Source organism: Chlorella variabilis (assembly GCF_000147415.1).
Source record: "Chlorella variabilis unplaced genomic scaffold CHLNCscaffold_13, whole genome shotgun sequence".
Classification (NCBI taxonomy): Eukaryota; Viridiplantae; Chlorophyta; class Trebouxiophyceae; order Chlorellales; family Chlorellaceae; genus Chlorella; species Chlorella variabilis.
The window spans coordinates 586,298-611,926 of record NW_005435075.1 but is presented as its reverse complement, the minus strand read 5'-3'; the positions used below and the strand labels follow the sequence as shown (position 1 = coordinate 611,926).

At 65.6% G+C, this 25,629-nt stretch overlaps 6 protein-coding genes across 6 annotated transcripts in view; 3 read left to right on the top strand and 3 right to left on the bottom strand.

The window, feature by feature from the left end:
* Positions 1 to 1,202: 1,202 nt before the first annotated feature.
* On the bottom strand, positions 1,203 to 2,691 carry CHLNCDRAFT_11379 (hypothetical protein; the record flags this gene model as incomplete). Its single annotated transcript, XM_005846554.1, has 6 exons — positions 1,203 to 1,340; positions 1,421 to 1,516; positions 1,604 to 1,699; positions 1,854 to 1,970; positions 2,081 to 2,344; positions 2,557 to 2,691. Coding segments are annotated over 6 exons (846 nt in total), but the record flags the coding sequence as incomplete, so codon positions are not given.
* A 237-nt stretch (positions 2,692 to 2,928) lies between these two features.
* On the top strand, positions 2,929 to 4,636 carry CHLNCDRAFT_135233 (hypothetical protein; the record flags this gene model as incomplete). Its single annotated transcript, XM_005846695.1, has 6 exons — positions 2,929 to 2,946; positions 3,336 to 3,431; positions 3,536 to 3,663; positions 3,754 to 4,016; positions 4,141 to 4,238; positions 4,397 to 4,636. 6 exons carry the CDS (start codon positions 2,929 to 2,931, stop codon positions 4,634 to 4,636), a joined length of 843 nt encoding a protein of 280 aa, XP_005846757.1.
* A 511-nt stretch (positions 4,637 to 5,147) lies between these two features.
* CHLNCDRAFT_135232 (hypothetical protein) lies at positions 5,148 to 6,581 on the top strand (the record flags this gene model as incomplete). The annotated part of the gene is made up of 7 exons (XM_005846694.1): positions 5,148 to 5,276; positions 5,393 to 5,488; positions 5,575 to 5,702; positions 5,858 to 5,969; positions 6,056 to 6,152; positions 6,230 to 6,327; positions 6,468 to 6,581. The coding sequence occupies 7 exons, from the start codon at positions 5,148 to 5,150 to the stop codon at positions 6,579 to 6,581; spliced, it is 774 nt and encodes a 257-aa protein (XP_005846756.1).
* A 1,938-nt stretch (positions 6,582 to 8,519) lies between these two features.
* On the top strand, positions 8,520 to 10,073 carry CHLNCDRAFT_135230 (hypothetical protein; the record flags this gene model as incomplete). Its single annotated transcript, XM_005846693.1, has 4 exons — positions 8,520 to 8,642; positions 8,756 to 8,819; positions 8,929 to 9,489; positions 10,054 to 10,073. 4 exons carry the CDS (start codon positions 8,520 to 8,522, stop codon positions 10,071 to 10,073), a joined length of 768 nt encoding a protein of 255 aa, XP_005846755.1.
* A 7,229-nt stretch (positions 10,074 to 17,302) lies between these two features.
* CHLNCDRAFT_135227 (expressed protein) lies at positions 17,303 to 20,027 on the bottom strand (the record flags this gene model as incomplete). Its single annotated transcript, XM_005846553.1, has 6 exons — positions 17,303 to 17,968; positions 18,561 to 18,644; positions 18,904 to 19,047; positions 19,188 to 19,231; positions 19,404 to 19,597; positions 19,786 to 20,027. 6 exons carry the CDS (start codon positions 20,025 to 20,027, stop codon positions 17,303 to 17,305), a joined length of 1,374 nt encoding a protein of 457 aa, XP_005846615.1.
* A 451-nt stretch (positions 20,028 to 20,478) lies between these two features.
* CHLNCDRAFT_135226 (hypothetical protein) overlaps positions 20,479 to 25,629 on the bottom strand; it is a gene marked incomplete at both ends in the record, with an annotated part of 6,899 nt that continues 1,748 nt past the window's right edge. Inside the window, 17 exons of the mRNA XM_005846552.1 lie at positions 20,479 to 20,606; positions 20,697 to 20,788; positions 21,377 to 21,498; positions 21,694 to 21,760; positions 21,879 to 22,094; positions 22,217 to 22,354; positions 22,508 to 22,545; positions 22,657 to 22,781; positions 22,882 to 22,944; positions 23,366 to 23,419; positions 23,537 to 23,699; positions 23,981 to 24,033; positions 24,182 to 24,305; positions 24,435 to 24,541; positions 24,713 to 24,888; positions 25,014 to 25,255; positions 25,389 to 25,568. Coding sequence (XP_005846614.1) covers positions 20,479 to 20,606; positions 20,697 to 20,788; positions 21,377 to 21,498; positions 21,694 to 21,760; positions 21,879 to 22,094; positions 22,217 to 22,354; positions 22,508 to 22,545; positions 22,657 to 22,781; positions 22,882 to 22,944; positions 23,366 to 23,419; positions 23,537 to 23,699; positions 23,981 to 24,033; positions 24,182 to 24,305; positions 24,435 to 24,541; positions 24,713 to 24,888; positions 25,014 to 25,255; positions 25,389 to 25,568 — 2,088 coding nt within the window. The remainder of the gene's footprint in view (positions 20,607 to 20,696; positions 20,789 to 21,376; positions 21,499 to 21,693; positions 21,761 to 21,878; positions 22,095 to 22,216; positions 22,355 to 22,507; positions 22,546 to 22,656; positions 22,782 to 22,881; positions 22,945 to 23,365; positions 23,420 to 23,536; positions 23,700 to 23,980; positions 24,034 to 24,181; positions 24,306 to 24,434; positions 24,542 to 24,712; positions 24,889 to 25,013; positions 25,256 to 25,388; positions 25,569 to 25,629) is intronic.

The following is a 25,629-nucleotide window of genomic DNA, read 5'->3' as shown; positions in this document are numbered from 1 at the left end:
CGTCCCAGCTGGCGAAGCATCAGGTTGGCGCACCGTTGTGAACAGCAGGGAGAAGACTTGGCAAAGGAAGAGGGAGCTGAGGAAAAAGGTGGTGAGCATGAGCACTTTCCAGGCCGCTGGAGGGGGGGGCTCGCTGGAGAACACTGTCAGCTCATCACCAAAGGAGGCGTGATGGGGCAGCACCCCATTGGGAGCGGGTGGGTCGCTGATCACTGTTGGTTCGTCCGCAAAGGTGACATGGTTGGGCAGCACCCCATTGGGGGCGGGTGGGGCGCTGGGGGCGGCCTCCACATCTCCATGCACCTCCTCCTCGGCGGGGCCCAGCAGTGGCTCTGCCAGGGCAGAATCCTGGACTCCCGCATAACGAGGGGGTTTGCCGTTGCTGAATGCCCCTGCTGCTGGTTTTGCTACAGAGCCGTTTGCCTGCTGTGCCGGCGCCCTCTCTGATGGCGATGTGCCCGGCCTGCGGCAACACTTCTTGTGGAGCCACATTGGCAGCGTGTTGCCAAAGAACAGCGCGGGACATGCCAGGGGGTTTATCATAAGACTGCAGCCACCCGGAGGGGAAGGGGTTGGGGGTTGAGCTGCCGCAAGGGGTTGGGGGTTCAGCCGCTAAGCATGCGGCCAGCAAAATGGTGCAAGAGGCCGGTGCAACCGAGCTGCAAGCCGGTTAAAGGGTACTTTGGCCTTGTTTGCATGTAACGCACTGCTGCTGGAAATGTGCCCCATAGAAACTGCAGGGGGCATGGGCAAAGAGCGGGGAATTGGCTTGAAAGGGGGGTGGCGCCCCCCTGCCCCCGCCGCCACATCTAGGGGAAACCTTAGGGTTGGCCAGCGAGGGGGGGCCGGGTTCCCGCGGCAGGGGGCTGCTCCCACGAAGTTCGCTGGGGGGAAGTTGGCACTTGGCGGGCCCCCGCGATGCCCAGCCAAACCAGTGGACTGGTGGATGAGGCCATGACCACCCTCTCTGGCACCAGCTTTTTCCAGCAGATACCGCAAAGGGATGTGAGCACTGCGCCAGCCTTCTATGTGAGGACTTATCGTGAGGTTCAGAGGCAGGCCCCAACTCAGCAGAGCCCTCTTTGCGACATCCAAATTTCAACTTGCTCCTTAAAGGAAAGGATGCCTTAAAGGAAGGAACGCAAATCAAGAGCGCCAGGGCTCCTTCATGCCAGCCTGCCGGCCACGTCCTGTTACTGCGGCATCCATGGTAGCCCGCCTGCCCCCGGCGTGTCCACGATGCCACCCAGCCCAATGCGCCAGAAGTCTAGTAAGCAGGTGACCAGCATGCCGGCGGCCAGCGCATCCACTACGGCACGCCACAGCGTGTACGGCTTGGCCTGCGGCAAAGGCGAGGGATGAGCTCGATGCACGCCCATACGAGCTTCCGCTCTGCACCTCATTGCACCCTTCCACCCACCCGCAGCGCTTCATCCATGCGGTAAAACATAGGGAAGGAGACGAAGAAGTAAATGGCATAGAACAGGCTCCCCACGGAGTACATGCGGGAGCGGTCCTGTGGTCAACGAGGGGACGGACCCAGCAGTAAGCGCGGCCAATGCCGGCCCGCAGCAATCGTGGCCAAGCTAGCAACACAGCGAACCTTGAAGCTGTAGTACGGGAAATGGGCGATGGTGAGGGTCTCGCCATAGGCAGTGGCATACGCCAGCAAAAACACAAGGACGCCCTCTGCCACCGCCTGCACAAAGTGAAGACATGCCCAGCAGCCAAACAAGTGGCGACACGCAAGCAGAGGCCCAGCTGCAAAGCTGCACAGAAGCAACGCCTGGGCCGCAGTGACCCAAGTCAGCACAAGCTCAGCGCTGTCGTGCACCATCCCATCGGCTGCCCACCTGTGCCGCTGCACCATAGGTGGCCACAGCGTGCCGCGTGCGGCGGATAAGGACATTAGCGAGGGCGTGGTAGAGGCAGAAGTATGCATGGGTCATGAAGTAGAGTGTGATGGGCACCTGCAGCAAGGCATTGCATGCGCGCCATACTTGTGCGGGCATGTCTGGAGCCATCCAGACGTGGGAAGTTGGCTGGCGGCCGGCTGTTGGGCCCAAAGCCCAGCCCATACACCAGGTTCCCTGTGCAGACAGCTTGCCTGGTTGAGGTTGTGTGCAGGGAAGGTGTAGGTGGCACCCAGCACGCGGTAAAAGTAGTGGGTCCAGAAGTAGTTGCCGATGAAGCTGAACACAGCGATCCAGGCGTTGGCTTTCACCCAATACCGCTGCGACAGCGGCTTCTCACGCTCCGCCACCGGTTGCAGCAGCAGCGGCAGCAGCGCACAGGGCAGCGCTGCAATCAGGCCCAGGCTCATGTAGCCCCATTTGCCCAGGCGCTGCAGAGACAGAGGGTGCGCGGTGTGTGGCGTCAGTAAGCAGGCCGTGCAGCAGAAGGAGCAGGCCAGACGTAATAGCCGACTCTGGGCTTGCCCCGACATTTGTTGTCAGTTGGCACGCAGCAGCACAGGCACCTCCCGCTACAGCGCATCTGCGCAGGATGGATGCAGTAGCGGCACCCGCCCTGTCCCTCCACCCAACTGCCCCTCACCTCATAAATTTTGAAAGGCACCAGGATGCAGAGGCACCATATGATCCAGGAGGGGCTGTAGGCCAGGAAGAAGAGCTCTGTCCAGCGCTTGCCAGGGCTGGGCGCTAGCCAGGGGCTCAGCCGCCTGCCTCCGCTGCCGCCAGTGCTGGCGGCGGCGCCGCGGCGCTGGGCGGCGGTCGCCATGCCCGTATCGCTGCTGTACCAATCCCCTGCTATCGATTGTGCCCCCAATGGAGAGCCGAGAACCGCGTGATGAGGCGGCTCGCCTTGAGGGATGGGTGGCAGCGCGGGGGTGTTCACAGGAGGTGGACCAGCACAGGTGCCAGCGCCGAGGAAAGACCGCAAGCTGCAACGAATGAGATCGTTGCCATCATGTTCTCCGCCAGCTGGGTCCAACACGGACTCGACTAACAGCGACAATCAACGCTGTCCCTTGATTTAATAGCATCCTCACCATCATGCAGCACTCAGGCAAAGCCCGGCAGCATTCAACAACCCGTCAAGGTAGCCCTTCAACAACGACCCCAACTGCAGCTGCCCGGCAGTGGACTCTGAACGCCACCAGCATCAGCAGCAGGCACAGAAGTTGCACCACCTCGTTGGACGAGGTGCGCCTGCTGCAGGCTGCAAGATATGAGCACGGCGAGACGACAGCGACGGCCCACTCAGAGTACGCCCGCCGTTTGGCCTCCTCTTGTCGCCGCCACCGCCGGCGGCGCCCGCCGCCACGTGCAGCGCCCTCTTTCTGTGCCGATCGCTGGGCTGTCTCTTGCTGGCAGGTTGTCAATGAGACGGCAGATGTTGCTGAGCAGACCCTTGATCGGCTCTACCACCAGGGGCAGCAGATCCAGCACGCCGCCCACGGCATTGAGCAGGTGGGTCATTGTGGGTGGGCCGCGTTTGAGCACGCACGTGCCGGGCATGCTGGGCAGCCAGATGCTGCGGCCCAACCCCCTCATGCACCCTTCCCCACGCACAGATTGACGAGAACGTGCAGCATTCCCGGCGCATCATCACCTTCATGAGCCGCTTCTGCTGCTTCCGCTCCGACACCAGCGACCCTGACATTGAGCTGGAGCGGCACTGGCGAACCAACACGGTGGAGCGGTGGGTGCTGTATCTCCACCAGGGCAGGAATGACTTGGGTGATGAGAGGGTCGAAAGCAAGGTTTCATCGACGCCCGCATGTGCGCGCAGGCAGAGCATGGCAAGAGTGGTGGCAGCAGATTGTGTTGAAGAGGAGTATGCTGCCAAGCGCCGCCTGGTGGGCGCCGTGCTCGCCAAGAGCTTGGCAGCTGCGGGGCCAGCCGCAGTTGCAGCAGCAGCAAGCACGGCGGCAGATGCGGTGGCAGCGGGCAAGGAGCCCTGGAGCGAGCTCATTGCTGCCGTGCCGGGGCCTCTGGGCAGGGAGCGGGCGAGGCGGCGCAGCTCGATGCCTATGCTGGGGCATGGTATAGAAGGTGGGCTCCTGGCTGCCACTGCACAGTCTTGCATTCAACATTGCTGATGCTGCCTTGAACCCTCTGCTCGGTGGACATATGGCATCAAAGCCAGCCCTCCCATTGCGTGCCTGACGCTTTGCAGAGCGTGAACTGGCGCAGCTGCAGGCTGAGACGGCAAAGCAGGATTGCTACTTGGATGGGATTGACAGTGCCATGGATAAGCTGCATGCCATGGGCCTGGTGAGTGCACAGGCGGAGGGGGTGTTGGTCTAGGGTTTAGGGAACCCTAATAAAACCCTAATACCTGCACTAGCTCATGCCCACCTGATGCTTCTGTTGCATCTGACGTTTACTGCTGCTCTCCTTGTGTTGCCACCCGCACGCCCCTGCCTCTGCAGGCAATCGGGCAGGAGCTCGATGAGCAGGCTCCCAACCTGGATGCGCTGCAGCACCGGGTGGAGGACACGGGAGAGGGCCTGCGCAGCGTGGCCTCTGGGGCAGCAAAGCTGGCTGGAAGCGCACCGCGCCGCGGCACCAGCGCCAGCAGCTGGCACGGGGAGCGTGACGCGGCCACGCAGGTGGTGTCGAGGGCGATGGCGGACACTGCGCCACTGGTGGCCCGCTACAGCATGCAGTGAACGGTTCATCAACTTGCTGCCCAACTTGGGTCAAATGCTGATAACTGCAGTTTTGCTACCTGTCCATCAGAGCGCTGAAAATTCAGTGTTGACGCAGCGGTAACTCCTCCTCTAGCTAGCTACTTCATCTGCACTTGCCACTCTTCCATTTGAATGGACCTGACCTATCTTCTTGCTTATCAATCGAGAGCTTGTACAGACTGCTGACTTCGAGCGATGTCACCGCTGCAGCTGGCGTCAACGGAGGCGGGTGGCGCGGCAGCCCACCACGGCACTTGTCCACTATCAGCAGCTCCTCTGCTTTATCGATGCAGCGGCAAGTGGCCAGACACACCTGGGGTCGAAACGGGCTTGCAAGCCAAAATGGCATGCCCAAAATTGCCGAGTGGATCGAGAGAGTTTGTCAACGCGGCCGAGATCCTCTTCGCTCCTCGAGTTTCAGGTATTTTCACACGTTGCCAGCGCCGGGCAGACTGTAAGCGGCCAATAGCAACTGCCAATAGCAACTGGAATGATCGAGGAGCGCGGCCGGCAGGAGGTCCCCGACACTCCCTACCTCTCCCGAGAGGACCGCCAGCTGCTTGAGCTGGGCAAAGCAGAGCACCGCGAGACGACAGCGACGGCCCGCCGGGCACTCAGCGTAAGCCCGCCCTTTGGCCTCCAAGAAATTGTTGCCGCCGCCCCGCCTGCCGCAGCCGCCTACCACCAGTGCAGCTTTGTGAATGCCTCGACTTCAAAGCCTGTCTCAAGTTGCAGGTGGCGGAGAAGACCAACGATGTCGCACGCAACACGCTTGCGGAGATGCACCGCCAGGGGCAGCAGCTGGAGCGGGCAGACTTGGGAATGCAGCAGGTGCCACCGAGAAACCGGGCCGCCTTGAAACCGGCAGCTGGCGGCTCCTCGCTGCTGCGCTCACGTTTTCCTTGGGTGTTATGCAGGTGAAAGAAGAGGTGAAGGAGGCGTCCGCCATTTTGAGCTTCATGCGCCGATGGTGCTGCTTCCAATGCTGCTGCTGCTATGACCCCACAGCCGACCACGACCGCACCCGACACTCGCGTGTGGCTGCGTAAGTGCTGGCGCTAAGCAAATGTTGCGCGGGCTGAGTCCACGCTTGGTGGGCCTATGTGCCGTGCATGGCTATCAGCAGTGGCCTCCTGACATGCCCAAAGGCACCGGCCCTTGGCCTGTCCTCAGCCCTGCCGCTGTGTTGCGCTACTGCAGTGCGCGGCGGGACCTGGCATACCAGCAGGACAACGTGGGGCTGCAGTATGCAGCCAAGCAGGAGGCAATTGGACGAAAAGCGCGGCAGCACGACCCCGCTTATGGCAATAATGTAGGACCTTGCTGACTACGAAGGGCTACCGTTTCCCATCCACCCTCTGCCACCCGGATCAGCTTGTTGCTATGTATCCCTTGCAGGAGCCAGCCGCACGGCACGAGCTGTTTGCACAGGCGGGCGCCATCCGGGCCGCCCGGCAGGGCCCGCCAACGACTGACATTGGGTTCGGACTGCCAGGTGAGGAGGTGGGCAGGCACTGGTGGCTTCTGTGTCTTGTTGTCATGCCGACACCTGCGTCCTCACTGCGACTGCAGCTGCTGACCGACACGAGATACAGCAGGAGACGGAGCAGCAGGACAAGCTGATACAGCGCATTGAAAATGCTGTGGAGTCGCTGCACACGCTGAGCACGGTAAGAGGGCGATGCGAGAGTGGTGAAGGGGATGAATTGCATGGGCCGGCCGCTGAATGCAGAACACGCTGCCCGCTTCTTCCAACCCTCACCCTATCGCCATCTGTCTCTGAATCATGCTGTTGCTACAATTGCCACAGGAGATGCACGGGGAGATGACAGAGCAGCAGCCGCGCATCGACCGCCTGCAGGACCGCACTGCAAGGGCACATGATGAGCTCGGCACGATGATGCGCGAAGCACAGAGGTTATGATGCTATCATAGCATGATGTTGCTCTGTTATAGAAGCGTTGCCTTGCCAATGCTCATGGCTACAAGAACATGATGACCTGTCGTGTTCATCCAACTGCATGCAAATTTCCTAGCACCATTGAGCTGGATCTGCCGCTTGCAAGCTGTACGAGGGTTCAACAAAAGGCAAACCAACAGGCGGAGACAACAAACGGAAAAAAAGGAGATAGGACCGCGCTAGCCCAGCAGCGGAAGCGTCAGCTGCACGAGCAGCCAGGCTGCATAGCCCGCGAGCATCAGCTCTGCAGCGCTGCCGATGGCGTTGGGACGGCGCTGTAGCAGCAGGTCCCGCTCCACCGCTGCATCACCGTCAGCGGCCCCTGGCTCATGCCCCTGCTGACCCTCCTGCTGGCGCCGCTGCTGACCCTCCTGCTGGCGCCGCTGCTTGCGTGCGAGCTGCCACGCATGGTCCTCCTGCCCCTCCAACCGATGTATCACGATGGCTGGAAGCCCGTACGCCAGTACGACCACCAGCCAAAAGTGGACCCCCAGGCAGGCGCCCTCGCTGCCGCTCAAGCGCCTGCTCGTCGCAGTTGCAGGTGCCCCCACAGATGCTAGCATGGGCCCAACAGGCAGCCAGGAGGCGCATCGCTGCATGGCTGAGGCAATGTGCTGCAAGTGACGAGCTGCCTCGAGGCTTGCCGCCAGCTGATTGGTGCAGTGCGCACGGCCCACCCAAAACACCGGCGCCAGCAGCAGCGGCTGCGTCCATAAGAAGGTGCGCAAGCGGGTGCGCTGGAGGCATGCGCCAAAGGCCTGCAACACAGAGCGACCCGCAGCGGAGCAGGAGTGAGGCAAGTGTGACCACCAAGAAAGCATTGCAGGCAGCTTTGGCTGATCTCTACACAACGGGCGGCACAGATGCGGTCTGACGCCCCCCCACTCCCACACACCAAGTACAGCCAAGGTTGGCAGAACGTGGCCAGGAAGACGGGCAGCATATTCCGTGCCCAACCGGGCGTGGCCTGCACACATAACAGGGCAGGCGGGCGGATTTGCTGGCTTCTGCTGCCCCCAAGCCGGCAGGCAAAGGCGGCAATCGCAGAGAAGCACAGCCAGCAGGCAAGACTCGCCAGCAGTGGCTGCGCCTCTGGAGGCAGCGCAAAGCGCAGCCCAATCCAATGTTGCAGCGCGAGGTGCATGGGGACCAGCCACTCTCGCCAGCGGGTGTAGGAGGAGCCAGAAGCCAGCCCCAGCACTAACGGCCACAGACATAGCACAGCCGCACCCTGCAATCACTCGCACCAGGACAGGCAAGGTGAGCAGGCAGCCAAGAACTGGCAGGGGTGTGTGGAACAGCAGGGGCGAGTTTAGACAAGAGGGCACAATGATGCCAACTCTTTGAATTCAACAGGTGCCGAAGGCCCTGACTGGCTTACCAACGCCAGCAGCGCCTCGGTTGCGGTAGACCCCAAGGCCGGTGTGTCCATGCGGCTAAGCTTCCAGCAAACAGCCATCCAGCTGGTAAACCCCACCAGTGCCACAGTGGCGTCGCGGCTGCATACACACAAAAGGACAGCAATGGGGGTTGTCAGGAACAGCGCAGGGCGGCAGAGGGCGGGACGGGGTGAATGAGTGGGCTGGGGTTTGTGGGGCGTGGTCCACAACCCCAGCACCCCTGCAGCGCCTGCGCCTTTGCTGGCAGCGAGCTTCGCGCCCCTCACCGCTGCTGGGGGCCAGCCAGCTTGAGCCAAACGAAGGGCATGCTCCCCGCCGGCGTCTGAGCGATAAACAAACAATGTCGGTCGCAAACACCAGAACAAGGCTCCTTTAACGGGGTTTCAGCGCATGCTCTGTACTTCATGAACACGTCCCGCCTCGCGCCGCCCGTATTCGAGAGGCTGATCCATGGACCTTCGCCTCGCCCATTGAGCACCCTGGGAGGCACAGGCGACCCGCCATGGACCCAAACTTGGCAGGCCAATGGCTGCAGCAGTCGTTTTCGTGGGACCCCTCAGCCCTGGAGGCCCGCCCCGCAAAGGCGGTGCCAGCCCGTAAGGCGGCCGGCGCCGCCGTTTGCCAGGTGAGCGCGGGGGTCAGAGGCGCCCCTCCCGCGCCGGCCGGTGCGTCCAGGGCAAGGGTTAGAGGGGACCATCTAACAACTCGTGTCTCCCGCGCACGTGTCCTGCCTTGCAGGTTGAGGGCTGTGGCGTCGACCTCACAGGCCTCAGAAACTTTTTCCGGAAGCAGCGGATCTGTGGTGGGTTCCCGATTGCCGCTTTGTCGGGCACTCTGCCTGCCGCCGCCCGCAAGCGTCAAGTTGGCAGCGCAAGTCCCCCCATGGCCCCCCTGCACCCTGTGCCATGCAGAACTGCACGCCCGCGCCGACGTGGTAACCGACACTGCTGGCCGCCAGCTGCGCTTCTGCCAGCAATGCACTCGCCTGGAACCGCTGATCAACTTCAATGCCGGCCGGCGCAGCTGCAAGACCAGCCTGGCTAAGCGGCAGGCGCGTGCACACCGCGGCAAAGCGCACAGCAGCCCCGACAGCAGTCCTGAGCGGGGTGGTGCGCCCGCCTCAGGCCTCGGCAGCAGCTCCAGCGAAGGGGAGGGCAGTCTAAACGCCAGCAGCGGCAAGGGCAGCAGCCGTCGCTCCGGCGGCGCCGTGCTGACCTCCAAGCGCAGCCGCGGTAGCCCACCGTTCAGCGGCGCCGCCTCGCCAGGCTTGGCAGCCATGACCAGCAACGAAAGCTCGCGCCTGGCCTCCCCCGGCCGCTACCCAGCACGTCTGCAGCAGGGCATGCCGGCGCAGGGCCAGCCGCAGCCACAGCGCCTGCTGCCATTGCCGCTGCAGCAGGGGCCGGAGGAGATGCTGTGGAGCAGCTCGCTGTGTGAGAATGACATTGAAGAGCTTTTGGCGCTGGACCCAGGTGGGTTGGGGTGGGTTGGGTGAACTGTTGCGTTGAATGCCAGCTCAGCTGCCATGCACGGGCAGCCTGCCGTCGTGACTGCCTCAGTCTGGCTGCTCGTGGCAGGCACGTTACAGGTGCTGGCTTCATCCTCGCAGCACTCTCAGCCCAACACCCCATGCACCTGTTGCAGAGGCGCTGGCGGATGCCCTGCTGGTGCCATCTGGCATCCATGCCCGCAAGATGAAAGACACACATTGCAACAACGGCATGTCCCAGTCGCAGCCAGCCTCTGGCCCCAGCACAGCACAGCCGCAGCGCACAGGGCCCCCACCACCTACCAGCCAGCCGATGCCTTGGGGCATGATGCCCACGGGGCAGGCGCCATCAGGCGCTCGCTCAGCATTTGGTGGCACCCCTCCTGCAGTCGGCGCGGCTCTGTTTGGTGCTGCGCCCGCTTCCACTGGTGACCAGTGGCCAGGGGCAGCTGCTGCCGCCTCAGCTGCTGCCACTGCAACTGCTGCCGCTCCGGTGCCGTTGCCGGCAGCTGGCAGCTATGCTCCTCGACCCCAGCCACCGCCGCAGGCTCCTACTCCTACGCATGAGTGGGCTGCTCAGCCAGAGGCAATACAGGTGGCAGCCATGCAACAGCAGGCGTCAGGTGTGGCGGCTGCAGTGCAGCAGATGTACCCACTGCACGTCATTACCCGCTTCTCGCTCAAGGTGGGTGGGCACCGCACAGCACATGGGCGCTGCAGCTCAGCATTGAGGCGACCTGTCCTGCGTGTAACAGATTCGGCTTTGCTTGCCTGTGCTTGCCTGTTCCCCACCTCGACTGTGTTGCACCCTTGTTGTCCAATCCCTTGCCGTTCAGATTTTTGGCGTCAATCCCGACCACCTGCCTCCCCAGCTGCGCGCCCAGCTTCTGGCGGCGCTGCAAGGTAGGCCTCTCTGCCGGCGCTGCCGGCCTCTTTACCTCGCTCCTGTCGCGAATGTCTGAATTCCCAGAGTCAGTCCCGACCTCTTCTGTGCTTCATGCCGCTCCGGCTGCCGGCCCTCACGCCTGCAGTGTCGCCGACAGTCTTGGAAGGCGCCATCCGCTGCGGCTGCACCCATGTGGTTGTGGACGTGCTGCTGAGCAGCGAAGAGCAGCACCGGCTGGCCACCGCGCCCCGCCTGGCGGCCGCGGTGCAGCACATGCGTCGACCCGACAGCTGGCGCAGCCGTCCTGCACCACCTGCCATTGTGGTGAGCGTGTAGTGCCTGTCGGGGCATGTGGCAGTGTTGGTCGCTGCCTGCCACCCCAACCGGCCCTGTTGCCATTGCTTCTGGTGCTGCAGGCACAGCTGGGACAACTGGTTGCTCTGGGCACGGCTGCCAGCGCGGCCGGCACCAGTGGGGACGTGCCGCTTCCCTGCATCCACATGGGCACATCACAGCTGCTGCCACGCCTGACGCTGGCAGGCCCCGTGGCAACCACCGCCAGCTGCGCCAGCGGCACCTTCCACCTGGCCGCCACCACGGCACCCACCGACGCCGCACACTTCCCGGCTGGCCTTGCTTCCGCGCTGCGCTGCCGCTGCCATGGCAAGCATGTGGGACTGGCAGTGTCGGTGCTGTGCGGCCGCCGTGGCAGCTGCTCGGCGTCGGAGCACGACTCTGATGGCGGGGATGGCGTCAGCGAGGCACTTCCGCTCTCGCCGGCGTGCCAGCTGGCACAGGAGCAGGGCATGTCGGTGCTGGAGGCCTGGGCCCCAGATGCAGCCAGCGCTGAGGGCTGGGGCCTGTATGAGTTTGAGATCTCCTCAGGTGGGTGGATGGCCAACCGAGCCTGCTTAGACTGTAGAGGTGGCTACAGTTGGAAGAGGCTGGGCGAAGGCGAGCTTCATTTTGTGCTGCTGGCGTGTATGTATTGGTTTCTCATCTGCGCGTCTGTCCATCCTCCCCACCCAGCTTCCCATTCTGTATACCGCAGGCTCCCTGCTCAGTGACCCCGTCCCGGTGCTGGTGCTGCCGGATGCACACGCCGACGCAGCCGCCGAGCTGTGCCAGCTTCAGCACCAGCATCAGGAGGATGGCAGCCACACCTCTGCAGCCACCATCACGCGCCTGGTGGCGACCGTGCTTCGCTACCTGCAGCAGCGGCAGGCAGCAGATGCTGCTGGCCCTGCCACGGCAGCCGAGGGCACATTCAATGCTGCTTACCCGCCCTCTGCCACCGTCAAGGTGGCGGCTGTTGCCCAGCGCCTGGTGTCGCTGGCTGTGCGCGCCAGGTGGCCAGCAGTGGCCCGCCTGATGCTGCCAGCCATCACCGCCGACGGCAGCAGCACCGCGGCGGCTATGCGCCAGCTAAATGCCCTCAGCGCCCCAGCCCCCAGCCTAATCCATCTGGCAGTGGCCTCTGGCAGCGCCGACACGCTGGCCGCGCTTCGGAGCTGGGCCAGCCGCCAAGGCATGCCGTGGGAGGAGATGGCGGCAGCAGGGGCCTCACTGCCACGCTCTCTTGACCTGCTGCTGCTGGCGGCCGCCATGGGCAGCGCCCTGGATGAGCAGATGGTGGAGCAGCTGGCAGGTGAGAGCACAGCGCCTCTGCCTGGTGCTGGGCGGGGCTCGACCATGGGCCCTGCAGCACGTGGTGCGCGTGCCTTTGTCCAGCCACACCTGCTCTGGGACCCACTGCCTGCTCCGGCCCGCTTGCTATCGCGCCGCAGAGGTGCTGGGAGAGGAGCGCTTTGCCCATGCGGCTGATGTTGTGGGCCCGAGCGGCTGGTCCCCACGCCGCGTGGCCGTTGAGACCAGCAATGCTGCCCTGCTGGCGGCACTGCCGCCGGGGCCGCAGCTGGAGCCTGCCATCGTGCCTTCCACAGCCCAGGAGTCGGAGGCAGGATCGTCGGTTCAAGAGGAGGGAAGCGAGCACTTGCTGGCGAGCCAAAAGCTGCGGGCTCTGGAGGACGAATGGCCCTCCAGCTACGCGCCACCCACCAAGCAGGCGCCTGTGGCGGGAGCGGCAACGGCCCATTTCAAGGGTCCCTTTGCAAGTTCGGGTTGGCACAAAATCTCCCCAGCGGGACCAGCCGCCGCCTCCCAACGCCGCCACCCTGCTGGCCAGCCTGCTCGGGGGGATGCATGTGCCTCCGGAGCCAGGCACAGCAGGCATGGCAAGCAATGGCAGCGGCAGCGGATCTGGCGGCTCCAAGCACAGCTCTTGGGGCGCAGAGGTGTGTTATCGTGCTGTGGTGTGCCGTGCTGTACATGCTTTGCACCTGGGCCTGATATGCCAGTTTCCTCTCTGCCATCCTTGCTCTACTGCCGCCCAACCTTCGCCGGCCCCTTGCCACCTTCTTTGCCTTCCCGCCCCGCAGTGTTTCCGTTCGGGCTCGACGATGAGCTCACGCGCCCCCAGGTGATGTGGGTGGGGGACGTCGATGCCGTCGCCGAGGCCAAGGCGCGGCTGGGGCACGGGGCGCGCCCAAGCCCATCGCCCGCCGCTGGGGCCTACACCTGCGCGGGAGACGAGGCAGCCGCTGTGTCCGACTGGCCTGTCAGCCACCTGGCCGACAGCCTGAGCGCCGCAGGGATGGGCGGCGCCACCGGCGGCCAAGACCCAGCCCGCGCCGCCGCTGGCGCCTCCTTCCCAGAGCTGGCCGCCTCCATCCGCGCCATGGAGGGCAGCAGCCGGCTGGTATCTGTGTGCCTACAGGGTGGGTGCACGGCGGCGTGCGGGCGCGCCCGCTTGCTGCACCCCCTACCCCTTCATCCCCGGCCCGCCTCCTTGCCCGCTGTAGTCCCCGGCCTGGGGGACGTGCACTTGCTTCCCTTCTACGGCCCCGTGCGCCCAAGCCCCAACTATGCCTTCACAACCCTCGACTGCCAGCGGGTCCTGCAGAAGGAGCATGATAGGATCCAAATGTGGCTGGTGCGCCGCCGTGTCCCTCCTTTATCCGCCTCGCCCTCCATTGTCAACTTGCCCTCTGCCTATTGCCTGCCTGCCAGCCCTTGCCTCTGCGGCCCTGCCGGTAGCCTTGCCCTGCCCGCAGCCCCGCCTCAGCTCCCTGCCTGCTGAGCTCCCTGCCTGCTCGGCTCCCTCCCTTGTGCTCGGCTCCCGCTCGGCTCCCTGGTTGCTTCCCCGGTTGAGCCGCGGAGGCTCTTCCCCATCTTTACCCTGGCTGCTCCTGCCGCTCTACGCCTGCAGGTGGCCCACGCGTACGTCCTTCGCGAGCGGGGCGCCCACTGCCTGATCCTGGGCGACTTCAACCTTGAGGCGGCGGGGCACCACAGGGCTGACGGCCAGACGTTCAACCAACAGGATGCGGTGCACGGCGTGGGGCCCACCCCGGAGCACGTGGCGGCAGAGCTGCTGCGCACGGGCGAGTGGGTGGATGTGCTGGCAAAGTGTGGCTTTGGGGGTGCTGTGACCCGGCCCTTTGCAGCCCGCGGAGCTCCAGCCTCCGCTCCAGGCGCCGACGCGGCCGGCTCCGCCATTGACCGCGCCATCGCTACTCGCGAGCTGGTGCCCTACGTCCACGGCGTCATCGACTGCCAGGGGGCACATACGAGCGACCACGGCGTGGTGGAGTGCTTCCTGTGCACCCCCTAGCCCCCCTCCTGCCCACTGAGTCTCTTTACAACATCTGACATGCTTGCCGGTTGTGCTCCAGCGCCGTGTAACCCCGCCCGTGGCGGCAGTGGATCACGCTCGCGATGCTCGCTGCTGGGGCGGCCGACTAGATCATACTGGACCGAAAAGGCCACACACAGCCGGCAGCGACCTCCATAGCTTGCATCTAGCGCCGTCATGGGGTGGTGGGTGCTGCCGTCGCCGCCATTTGCGCCATGATCCGCCCCCCAATTTTGCCACGTGGAGTGTTTGACTCCGAATTCTCGTCGTCCCCTCTCACAGCTTCTCCTCTCCCCTCTCGATCAGATCGCGTTGGTGGCATCGCAAGCCTTGCACGCCTGCACGCCCTGTGCACGCCTACCGCCGGTCAGCCCTCCGCAAACCAGCCTGGGTCGCTGCTCGCTGTTATTGCGCGCTTAAATCGTGCAGCGATATACATTTACGAGCGAGGTAGGCGAGGATGCGATCGGCCGATGGCCTGGCTTGCCCCTCGCCCTCCCTCGCTGCCCCTCTTGCGCCTATCTCGCTCGCTTTCCGCTTGCAGCACTCGCATCGCCTTTGTTTACGATGCGCCGGGTGACGGGTGCCTGCAGGTGGTGCGATGAGTGAGGGTGGAGCGGGGCCCAGGCCGGCCGCCGTCGCCGCTGCCGGCGCCGCTGATGGCGGGCATGTGGAGATGGAGGCGGAGGAGGAGGCCTGGGAGGAGAAGAAGGCTCGTTTGCAGAGGATGCTGCGCCAGAAGCTCCTGATCCTGGCCGCCGTCTACACGCCCATCGTGGACGAGTGGCTGAAGGACGTGGCGGACGTGGCCCGCCGCCTACCATTCGAGTTCTGGGGTGCGGCCGCAGCGCCGCAGCCTTGCCTCGGCGCCGTCGCCGGGCAGCGGCGGCCAGAAGCGTCCCTTTGCACTCGCCGTGCGTGAATGACAGGCCGGTGATGCATGCGGTTGGTGGCGCGCCCTCCCCGCCTGCAGAGCGCTTGGTGGTGATGATCCAATGCCGGTCGTACTATTCCAGCCTGTGGCGGCTGGAAAAGGACTATCGCCACTTTGCCACCCTGGTGGAGTTCTTGGTCCAGACGATGGCGCATATCCACTGGCCCGTACGGCGGGTAGCGGTCCACTGGATGGTGCTCAGGGTGGGTGCCGCCGGCCGCGCCCGCGCCGCCACCCCGCCCGCCACGCTTGCACTCGTCTTGCCCGCATCCACGCCGTCGCCCCTCCCACGTCTGCAGGCGATGTGCGCCAAGGTGCTGAGCCGGCGCGAACTGGACAAGCTGGCATGGGCCGCGCTGCAGCAGAAGACCGTGGTGGACCACGGCTACGTGCCGGACCCGTTGCAGCAGGTGTGTGTGTGTGTGTGTGCGCGCGTGTGCGCGTGTGTGTGTGTGTGTGTGGGCGTGGGTGGGTGGGTGTGGGTGTGGGTGTGGGTGGGTGTGCCGGCTCCAGGCCTTGCTGCGCCTCTGCTCCCGCCGTTTGCCGTGAACGACGCACTTGCCGCACCACCGCCGCCATGCCGCACAGACCGCCGGGACCACTGCCGCCAGCACGCGGGGCACGATTGCCAGGCGGGTGGCGGTGGCCTGCGGCCTCCAGGTGCCAGAGAGCTCGACTATGGAGAGCGTGGTGGAAGCGGCGGAGGCTGCGTTGGGCGTTCCCCTGCATGCCTTCCGCCGCGCAGCGCTGGACCTGGACTCCGGGATGCGCTCCAACCCTGGCGCCTACAGTGGCTCGCTGGGCACAGTCTGGGCAGTCGACTGCGTGGCAGGTGAGGTGGTGAGGTGGGCTTGCCTTGTGGAAGGCAATCACCGCGCCGGGGCGCCCCCAACAGCCTCCCGCCTCCCCCCACCGCACACGTGCCGCCTGCCCGGGCCACCCCTTCTTCCCTACCTCCCATAGTGCTGATCGAGGAGGCGGTGGCGTTGGCGGGCCACGCGCAGCCCTCGCCGGGAGCGGCGGCTCACGCTGTGGAGGGCATCGTGCGAGACAAGGCATCCCGCCTCCACCTGCCCCGCGGCACTGAGCTGCTCTTCCTCCGCATGGGTGGGCGGCCGGGCCTGCATGGCGTTGCATGGCACTGCAATGGGAGAGATGCGCCTGCAGTTGTGTGTGACAGATGCACCAGGTGCTTGACGAAGCAGCGACACGCCGAAGCCAGCGCCTGGCAGCTCCCGCCGCTCCCGCCGCTGTCGCCTGTCACCAACGCCCGTCACCAACGCCTGGCAGTGTTATTGCTCCTGCTGTCACTGACCCGCCGCCGCCCTGTCGCCTTGCAGGCTTCCTCCCCGGCGGCCGCCTCGACGACGTGCGGGTGTACCGCGAGGGCCTTGCTCGGCGCACGGCGCAGCTGGAGGAGGCGGAGGAGGCGGCTGCGGCGGCGGCATCCACCCACGGCACCATCCTGCCGGTCAAGCGGAGCCACAACGGGATGACAATGATCAAGGACGCCTGGGAGAGAGCGGCGGGCAAGCTGCCCCGCCAGGGCAAGCTCATCTTCGAGGTGCCGCCGGCAGACCGCAGGGCGGGGCAGCCGGAGCGCGTGAGCGGCACGGTGAAGCCCAGCGGCGGCAAGTTTGCGCTGCAGGCAAGCCGCGACAGCGGCAGGCAGCGCATGAAGGCCAGCATGGAGTTGCTGTCGGTCCCGAACAAGGGCAGCCTGCAAGTCGCGGTGCTGCCCGACCACCAGGCGCTTCGCGAGGGCGAGGCGGAGCGGCCGGTGGTGAGGTTGGCGGCGGCCGGCTAGGACAGCGATGGCGGCGGTCCCGCGGCGGCGGGTGAGGCAGCAAGGCGGCACCAGCAGTGAGGCAGGCATTAGCATCATCAATAGCATCAGGAGTAGCATCAGTAGCGGTAGCAGCATCAGCGACAGCATCGGCAACAGCATCAGCGACCGCAACAGCAACGAGCATCCGTACTCGGCAAGGTGGCACCATCTTTCTTGTAGTCAGGCGTCAAGCAACAACAGCCACCCACATTCCCCACCCACATTCCCCAACTGCGTCTGTTACATTGGCAGGCCCGAGGCAACACGAGCAAACAAGAAGTGTGTGGTGAAAGGGGGAGGGGTACGGGACGCGCACCGCAGGAGGCGAGCATGTGGCGGAGTGGCCGGGGCAAAGGAGGGCAAACACACCGCTGCATAAGGGTGTCGGCGGAGAGGAGGTGGAGAGGAGACAGACAGGCGGCGAGGGCCAGGAGGAGGGGGGGGTCACTGAAAATCACTCGCCGGTGATAAAAGCTGCCGCCTGGTCCCCATACCACCAGGTCAGCTCTGTGAAGCGTGGCGGCGGGGCGCCCCCGCCGCGCACCGACATCACCAGGTCAGGGCCCACAGTGCACACGGCGGCTGCCTCGCTCGCCGAGCAGTTCACCAGGTGCGCATAGGCGCCCGGCCAATGGTAGAGCCCGGGATCCATCACCACCTGCCCCCCAAACATCTCCCGCTGCTTGGCGGGGCGAGAGACAGGCAGGTCGCCCTCGATCCAACGCCGCCTGTGCCCCCACCGAAGCACATAGGCGCCATACAGGGGCTCCTCGCTACGCAGCCTGCCGCAGTAGACGGCCACCGCCTCGGCAGGAGAAAATGAGTGGCGGCTCCACACGTACACCGTGCGGCCCGCGGCGGGGTCAGGGGCGCCGGCCACCACCACGTGTGGTTGGGGCTCGGCGCCGGGCACCTTCAGGTACACCAGCACCCCGCCCGCCTCTGCCAGCGGCCGGGCGATCGCCGCCGCCCGCACGTCGTCGGGAGCCGCATCCAGCATGCGCAGTAGGTCGTCCACACCCACCCCCGGCGGCACCCGCACCTCGACGGTGCACAGCGGCAGCTTGAGCCGGAGCATCAGCCGGCGCGCCAGGCGCACAGCCGTCTCGGCGGGGCCGGCCTGCAGGGGGCGAGGGAGTGCACAGGGCGGGCTGGGTGAGGGAGGGCGGGCTGGGTGAGGGGGTGGCACTGGTGCTACCGCAGAGGACGATGAGGGCGGCCAGAAGGGGAGGACGGTGAGGGCGGCAAGCGCCCTCGGCGCCCAGCAACTCCTGAATGAACGAACGCTGGAGCAGCGCCTGCCGCCAGCTCACGCCAGGGATGACCCGCGGCTGCGCCCTCGGCGCCCAGCAACTACTGAATGAACGAACGCTGCAGCGGCGCCTGCCACCGGTTCACCGGTGCTGGCGCTGCCACAGGAGAGTGCCACGGGAGAGTGACACTGCTGTAGGAGAGTGGCAGTGTTGTATTGCAGGAGAGGAGGAGGAGAGCAGCAGGCACCCGCGCTGTGCCACCGTGCACCGGAACTATTCTTCCTAGCAAAGAGGAGGTTGCGGCACCCGGCGGACGCATGGTCATGCCTGGCCTGGCCTGGCCTGGCCTGGCCTGGCGTGGCCTGGCCTGGGCATGTGGGCACATGGAAGTGGGTGGCAGCAAGTGACAGGAGAGCGCGCCCACCCCGACCCCAGCCGCACCCCCATAGCGTAACGCACCCCTGCCCGCTCTAGATGCTTCACGGATGCTTCAAGGGAGCGCAGGTTTGGCACGGCCTCAGCAAATGCCGCCAGCACACCGGCCTACGAGAGCATGGGTGGGGGGGGGGAAGGGGGGGCAACATGCCACGGTGGTCGGTGCGGCACACAACGCCTCAAGGTGATGCCGGGCGCAGCAACCATGCCACGCCTGCCTATGCCCGCCGACACGGGTTGAGGCCAAGAGGCTAAGGCCATGATCCCGCTGGGATGTGTCCTCAGGACCCGCGCGGCGGGGCACAGGCGGGCGGGTAGGCAGGCAGGGTGGGACAAAGGAGACAGAACAGAAACACACAACACACACAGGCGGCGGCGGCGCCTGTGTGTGTGCGGCGGCGGCGCATGCGGCGGCGGCGCAGAGCTGCAGCAAACGCGCCTTCAAGAGCTGCGACTCGTCCAGGGCCGCGGCATTCATGCCCAGAGCTTGCGCCGTAACCACCGCAGGGTCCTGCACAACGGAGCCATAGCCACCAGAGCGACGGCGCGATGGAAATAAGACAATGCCCGTGCTGCGGATGCTGCGGAGGGGCGCGTGGCGACGGGCACATGCTTTCAACACCCGCCACTGTTGCGGCCGGTCCGCCTCACCTGCCAGCACGACGTGATAGAAGACTTTGCGCGCGCCCAACCCACTGCATGGGGCACATTGGTGGGCATGGGTGGGTGGGTGCTGTGCGGGGACGGGGCGCAGCCCTGGCCTGGGAGCGGCAGCCCTGGCCTGGGAGCGGAGCGGCACCGGCACATGAGCCTACAGCAGCGGTGCAGCGGAGCAGCGGCGGCATGAGGCGCGGCTGCTGCGCTCACCTCCTAGCCGCCGCAGCGCCCTCTGCAGGCCCAGCCGCTCCTCCTCGCCCATGCAGGGCGGGTACGCGCCCGCGCCGATATGGAAGGCCTCCCACAACGCGTGGATTGCAGGCGGCGACAGCCCTTCCGCTATGCCGGGCATCGTCCCAACCCCCACGCCCCACCGGTGCAGGGCGGCGCACGAGAAAGACAACCTGCACGAGCAGCGACATGGGCACACACAGGGCACTCTGTGTGTGCACCTTTGGCGGCATCCATGGTCTGACCCACGGCGCGGCAGCGCAGCAGGAGCACGGCGGCGGCGGCGGCGCCCGGCAGCCGTGGCGCGGCGAAGCGCGGAAGGGGCACGGCGGCGGCGCCAGCGCCCGCCGGCGTGGCTCACCCGCCTATCTTGACAATCTCCACCGTCGTATGCCTCAGCCGATTCCATGCCCACTGGGCCCTGTCTGGGCGGCGCAGGACAGTTGCAGGCCGCTCGCGGGCGGGGGCCTCATCCCACTCCAGGGCCGGCTGTCGCGAGTCCCCAGCACGCACATTGAACTGGAAGCCTTCGGCACACGCAGGCTTCGGGTTTGCCGCCTGCTTGCCACGATGCCGACGGCGCTTGCCCGGGGCCTTAGGCATGGCGCGGGGCTTCAAGCATGGCGGAGAGGCACGAGTGCAGAGAGGGGCGAGAGAAGGGCGAGAAGGGAGGGTAGGCCAGGATTTGCCCAGCCGCCCAGCGCAACTGTCCTGCGGGCGATGGAAGGAGGAGGCAGTCGGAGTGGTCGACAGCGACTAGGGCGTCGCAGGAGAGAGCTGCGATGCGCCCCGGGGAGGAAAAAGGCCCAGCGCGCATAGCACGACCCGGCCAACAAACTCGTGCCGCCCGCGCGCGAGAATTCACGCACCCTTAAGTGCACACGAAGGCACGATACACGGGTGAGCCACCAATCAGCGGCCGCCCCCGCCGCCGCCGCCGCCGCCGCCGCCGCCGCCGCTCTCCGCCATGCGCAGGCACTAAATGACTTGTGGAGCTAGTCGCAGCTGCCCAGCGACACCCCCCTCCCTCCCACGAGCTCATGGAAGGAGCGCCCTAAGCCAGGCCACTGCCCCGGCGCCTGGATCGGCGGAGCTTCTTCTTGTGCTTCTTCTCACTTGCACCTTCGTTGCCACTTGCCCGCTCCACCAGCTGTGCACGCTCCCCCGCCGCGCTGCTGCCATCTGCAAAGTGTCAAGTCACACATAGCTTGCTCGGCTGCTATGCCTACAGCCACCCGGCGGCGTGGCGGTGGACCACAGGGCACAGCTCACCCGGCAGGCCATCGTCCCATGGCCGGCAGCGGCCCAACGTGCCGGTGAGCAGCCGGTCCAGCTCAGCCTCCGGGAACAGCATGGTGCCCGTCCTGCGGAGCGGGCACCGGCATCCCGGGTAGAGCATGAGCGGGCTGGACACCACCGCCGCCACGTAGACGAGGCGATGTGCCCGGCGGGCGGGGCCCGGCAGGCACATGCCGGCCAGCGCGCCCCCCAAGCTGCACCGCAAGCGGGCGGGCGAGCTGCTGGAGGCGGCGGCGGCAGGCAGCGGCGGCGGCGGTGGCGGCATGGTGCAGCAGGGCGGGCCTGCCTGCCTGCCTGCCTGCCGCACGCCCGCAGGCCGCCGCACGCAAGCAAGCAGACAGGCGAGCTAGTGCACACGGCGGCGGCGGCGGCACGGTGCAAGCAGGGCCTTGCCTCCTCCCTGCCTGCTGCCACACCGCACGCACGCCTCCTACCTGCCTGCCGCCTCCCTGCCTGCTGCCACACGCAAGCAGGCGAGCAGCAGGCGGCGGCGGCATGGTGCGGGCGGGGCGGGGCCTGGCAAGCACATGCTGCGCCGCAAGCGGGCTGCACCACTTGCGGGAGGCAGCGGCGGGGTGCAGGCGGGGAGGGGCCTACCTGCTATCGTGCCTGCTATCAGGGGTGCATGCCACGGGTGTTGCAGGCAGGCCTACCTCTCAACAAACTGGGCGTGGAAGCGAGTGGGGCGCAGGATCGGGCGCGTGTCATCTGGGAAGCCGCCTTCCGCCTTGAGGCGCCGCAGCACCATCTCCTCCACCTCGTACATGAGATCGTTCTGCACGCGACGCCGACGGGCGGCGGCACAAGGGTGAGCGGGAGGGCGCTCGCACTGGAGAACATGAGCAGGCCTCCCCACCCCATCCCCCCTCTCCACCAGACTCGAGCTCACATGGTAGCAGTAGATGCCGCCCATCTCGCTCAGCTGAGTGGGGCGCAAGGCGTGGCGTGCAGCCCTTCCACACACACGCACAAAGCGGGCGCGCGCCAGATCCACTAGTGCCGGGGAGCCACCCTCCCCGCTCCAGACCACCTTGTAGCTGCACGAGTGATTGCATGAGTGGTTGGAACAAGGGCAGTAAAGCGCCGCCACCGAGGAGCCGACATGCATTAGCTAGAACCCCACCCACCCACCCACCCCACTCACCCCAGACTCACCGCGCCTTGCCCGCGTGCTCGCTCACGGTAGCGACATAGAAGCCCCCGCCATGCTCCGCAAAGATCACCTCGCCGGGCTTGAGTCCGGGACACCGGCTCGTGTCCGGCTGGCCATCGATTATCACGCATGGCGTGGCAGCTAGGTCCTCCACGCCCTTATGGTGGTCAGACCCGGGGGCCTCATCCGGGTACATGGTGGAGATTGTTGAGAGGCTGCTGGAGGGTGGAGGAGAGGTGCAAAGTGCACACGCCGTCGGGAGACGGGTGGCTGAAACTTGCCAAGGCACCAACTTTGGCATGCCAATTGGCTGGATGTGCACTAGATGTGCAGGCCCCACCTGGGAACGCCTGTGACCACTGCATAGTACCAACACTCCGAGCACTCCCAGTACACCATCACGCTCGCTCCCAGCACTGGCCTATCCTGGGGGTCCTCAACCGCATACTCAGGCCCCGGCGGCTCCAAGCCCGCATCTCTGCAGGCGTGCCAAGAGGAGACACGAGGAGGAAAGAGCATGAAGAGAAGGAGGGGGAGGGGGGGCGGGGTGGGATGGGGCGGGGCGAGTAGGCACGGGAACCTCGCTGCACTGCCTCCCCTGCCTGCGGGGCACTCCCACCACCACGCCTACCTGAGAATGTGGCGCCCCGCGTACTGCGGCTCCTCGAGCTGCCCTCGAAGCAGGGAGGGGGCCCGGGGATCTAGGCCCCGTGCCTGGCACCACTTCGTGATCCTCTCAGAATCAGATGGCAAGTTCCAGGAAAAAGGCCCCACCCACACCTTGCCACCCGCCATGGTGTGGGCGGCATTGGTGTACTCCATCTCCTCCCAGTCCACTTTGGAGGGGGTGGAGGCCGCGGCCGAGCCAGGAACGCCACTGGGGGCCTCCGCCTTCTTGGCTACCCCTACATGTTGGGCCATGTGGGGAATGCAGGGGAGGTGGGAGGCGGGCGCCACCATCCGCTGGGTGGGCGGGTGGGAAGGCGAACGGCATATGGGCCTCACCTCCGCGCCCCCTCTGCTTCTTGGCGGGGCTCGAGCCGTCGGCCCCCACCCGCTTGCGTTTGCCTGGACGACCAGACGGAGAGGCAAAGGGGAGACGCGCCGTGTGAGACAAGCGTGCGAGGCAAGGAGGTGGGCGGGCGGGCAAGGAGAGGGGGCCGGCTAGCAAGGCATCGCATCGCCGGGCATGGCATCGCCGCCTGGGCACCGAGCCCCTACATCACCTGACAAGGGGAAGGCGGTGTGCCTCTTTAAGTATGAGCGCTGGAACAGCCCAGGCCCGGTTTCTCCGCGCTTGAGGTAGTTGATGGCCGGGTGAAGACGTCCTGTGCCTGCGCCTGCGCCTGCCTTCTTCTTTTCTTTCATCTTCCCTGCATGTGCGTGTGCGTGTGGAGGTGTGTGTGTGTGTGTGTGTGTGTGTGTGTGTGTGCGCGCGCGCGCCGGGATATGTCAAGCAAGGTCAAACGGCCGCACTAGTTGCACCTACCCTGCGCCCGCTCCTTCATCACCCGCTCATTCTGCCCGCCACCATCACGTCTACCTGCACAGAAATGGGTGGGGATGGGGTTGGAGGATCGGGGTGGGCGGGCGGGGTGGCGTGGCGGCGGCTTCACTTCGGCTTTGGGGGCATTGAGGCCAAGGGTCTAGGTCAACCCACCCAGGCCGGCTGCTCGGCGGTGGGTAGCAGTGCCGTCGGCCCTGCCAAACGCGATGTTGGCGAGCTTTTGGTCGCCTGCATATGGCCTCCAACCGAAGAAGGCGGTCAGCTTGGCTCCACGCCGCCAGACCAAGATCCCCGCGCACACCGCCAACACCAAGAGCTGGAACGCAAGGGAGGCGTGGACGGCGGGGCGGGTGGAGGGTGGTGGGATTGAGCATCAGAGCGATCAAAGGAAGAGATGGGCGCCCGCCGGCCAGGTGCACCCACACCACAGGTGCAACACCCAACCTTCACTCCCACCTGATGGACAGTGCGGCGGCTCCGTTCCTCATCAGGCAGTGCATTCCACAGGCCTACCCCCTTGGGAGGCAAGAGCGGCGTGGAGAACAAGCTGCAGTCCGCATCCCGCCAAGCGGACGCCCAATCGGGGCGGCTGCACACCAGGCTTCCCACAAGCAGGTTGAAGCCATCAGATGCAAAGTAGGCACCATACCCTGCGAGGGGTGCGGCACCGGCGTGAGTGGAGGGTGGCCTGAGGGGAGGGTGCCAGAAGGTACCAGGGATCCATTTCTGCCGAGGAGTTGAATTTGTGCAAAGGAGTTGGAGGCAGAACTTATAAAAAACAAAAAAAAACAATCTCACCATTGAGCAGCATGTTGGCGACGGTGCCACCTGTGCCGTCGCTGCTCTCGCTGCTGCTCTCGCTGCTCCTCCTGACTGCAAAGTATTCCATGAATGGCTCAACCGCCTTGCCCTTCCTGTCCACCTGCGTGCGTGCGGGGAGGCAAGGCAGGGAGGCGAGGCAGACACGCGTCTCTAGCCATCTAGGCAACGTCAAGCACGCATGTGACGGTGGCTAGTGCGCCCTCACCACCCTCATTGCCGCCGCCCTCACCCCTGCCAGGATATCCGCAAGGCTGCACCGCTGGAAGATGAGGTCGGCGATGCCCGCCATCATCATCTGCCCCCACGGAGACAGGTACTTGAAGGGGCTGGGCCCGCCTGCAACAAGCCACAACAAGCGACATAACACCAGCACAGCACAGCACAGCACAGCACAGCATAGCACCGCACCAGACGGCCACGGTAGCCAACACAAGCGACAAAGGGGTCGCAGGGCTTTGGGGATGGGCGACCAGAAGGGCTGGCTTTCCGGCGCATGCGCGGCGGCACCTGGGTATCGTAGCGGCAGGGTAGCGCCAGGCGTGCGGGCCACCTCCCACATATTGGCCTCGTAGGCGGCCGCGGTGGCGGGCGTTACCGGGGCGTCAAGCACGCCCGTGCGTTGCCGCAGGAAGAAGACGTGGCGATTGTCGGGCAAGCCAGTGCGGAAGACCAAGGCGGCGCGCCTGCGAGGGACCCGAGGGGGGGCGCATCTCAGCTTTTTCCTGACGTTGTCCTATGCCACGGCGCCACCGCGCAGCCCACACATTGCCCATCCCAGCCCAGGCCCCAGCCCCTTGCCCTCTCTCACCCGTATCCAGGAAGCGAGCCGATGAAGACAGCCGCCATGTTGGGGGCGCACCAGAGGTGGGGGTAGACCTGGGAGCGGCGATGCTTGTGGGCTTCACCGGGCGCGGGGCACGCCTCCCGGTAGGCGTACGGGCAAAGCGGATCGCCATGCGTCAGGAGGTCCTCGTCGATGAAGAGGGGGTAGATGGAGAGGCCCAGCCGCACAATGAGGGCGCTGCCATCCCCAAAATAGAACGCGAGCTCCTGCAAGGGAGGGGAGGGGTAGGGGCCGGGGTACCTTGAGCGCGGGGCCGGGCGCTAGCAAGAAAGGCGGTTTTAGGGGCCCGCCAGTGAGAGGCATTGGCACGCTCGCCTTGCCATTGGTGCCGACATAGACCAGCGCCTTCCCGCCCTGGAAGAAGGCCCCGAGGCCAAGGTCCGGCTCCTTGGTGTTGTTGAAGTTGATACAGGGGTTGACGATGCCCACGTCCACAGTATGCACAACGAAGGACCCCTCTTTGGTCAGCACCTCGTTCAAGTACCGCCCGATGGCGTCCACCTCAGCATGCTCGGGCATCTGCAGGATGGGAGCCGGATGGCACCTGGTTATAGCATGGATGAGAGCGGGATGGCATGAA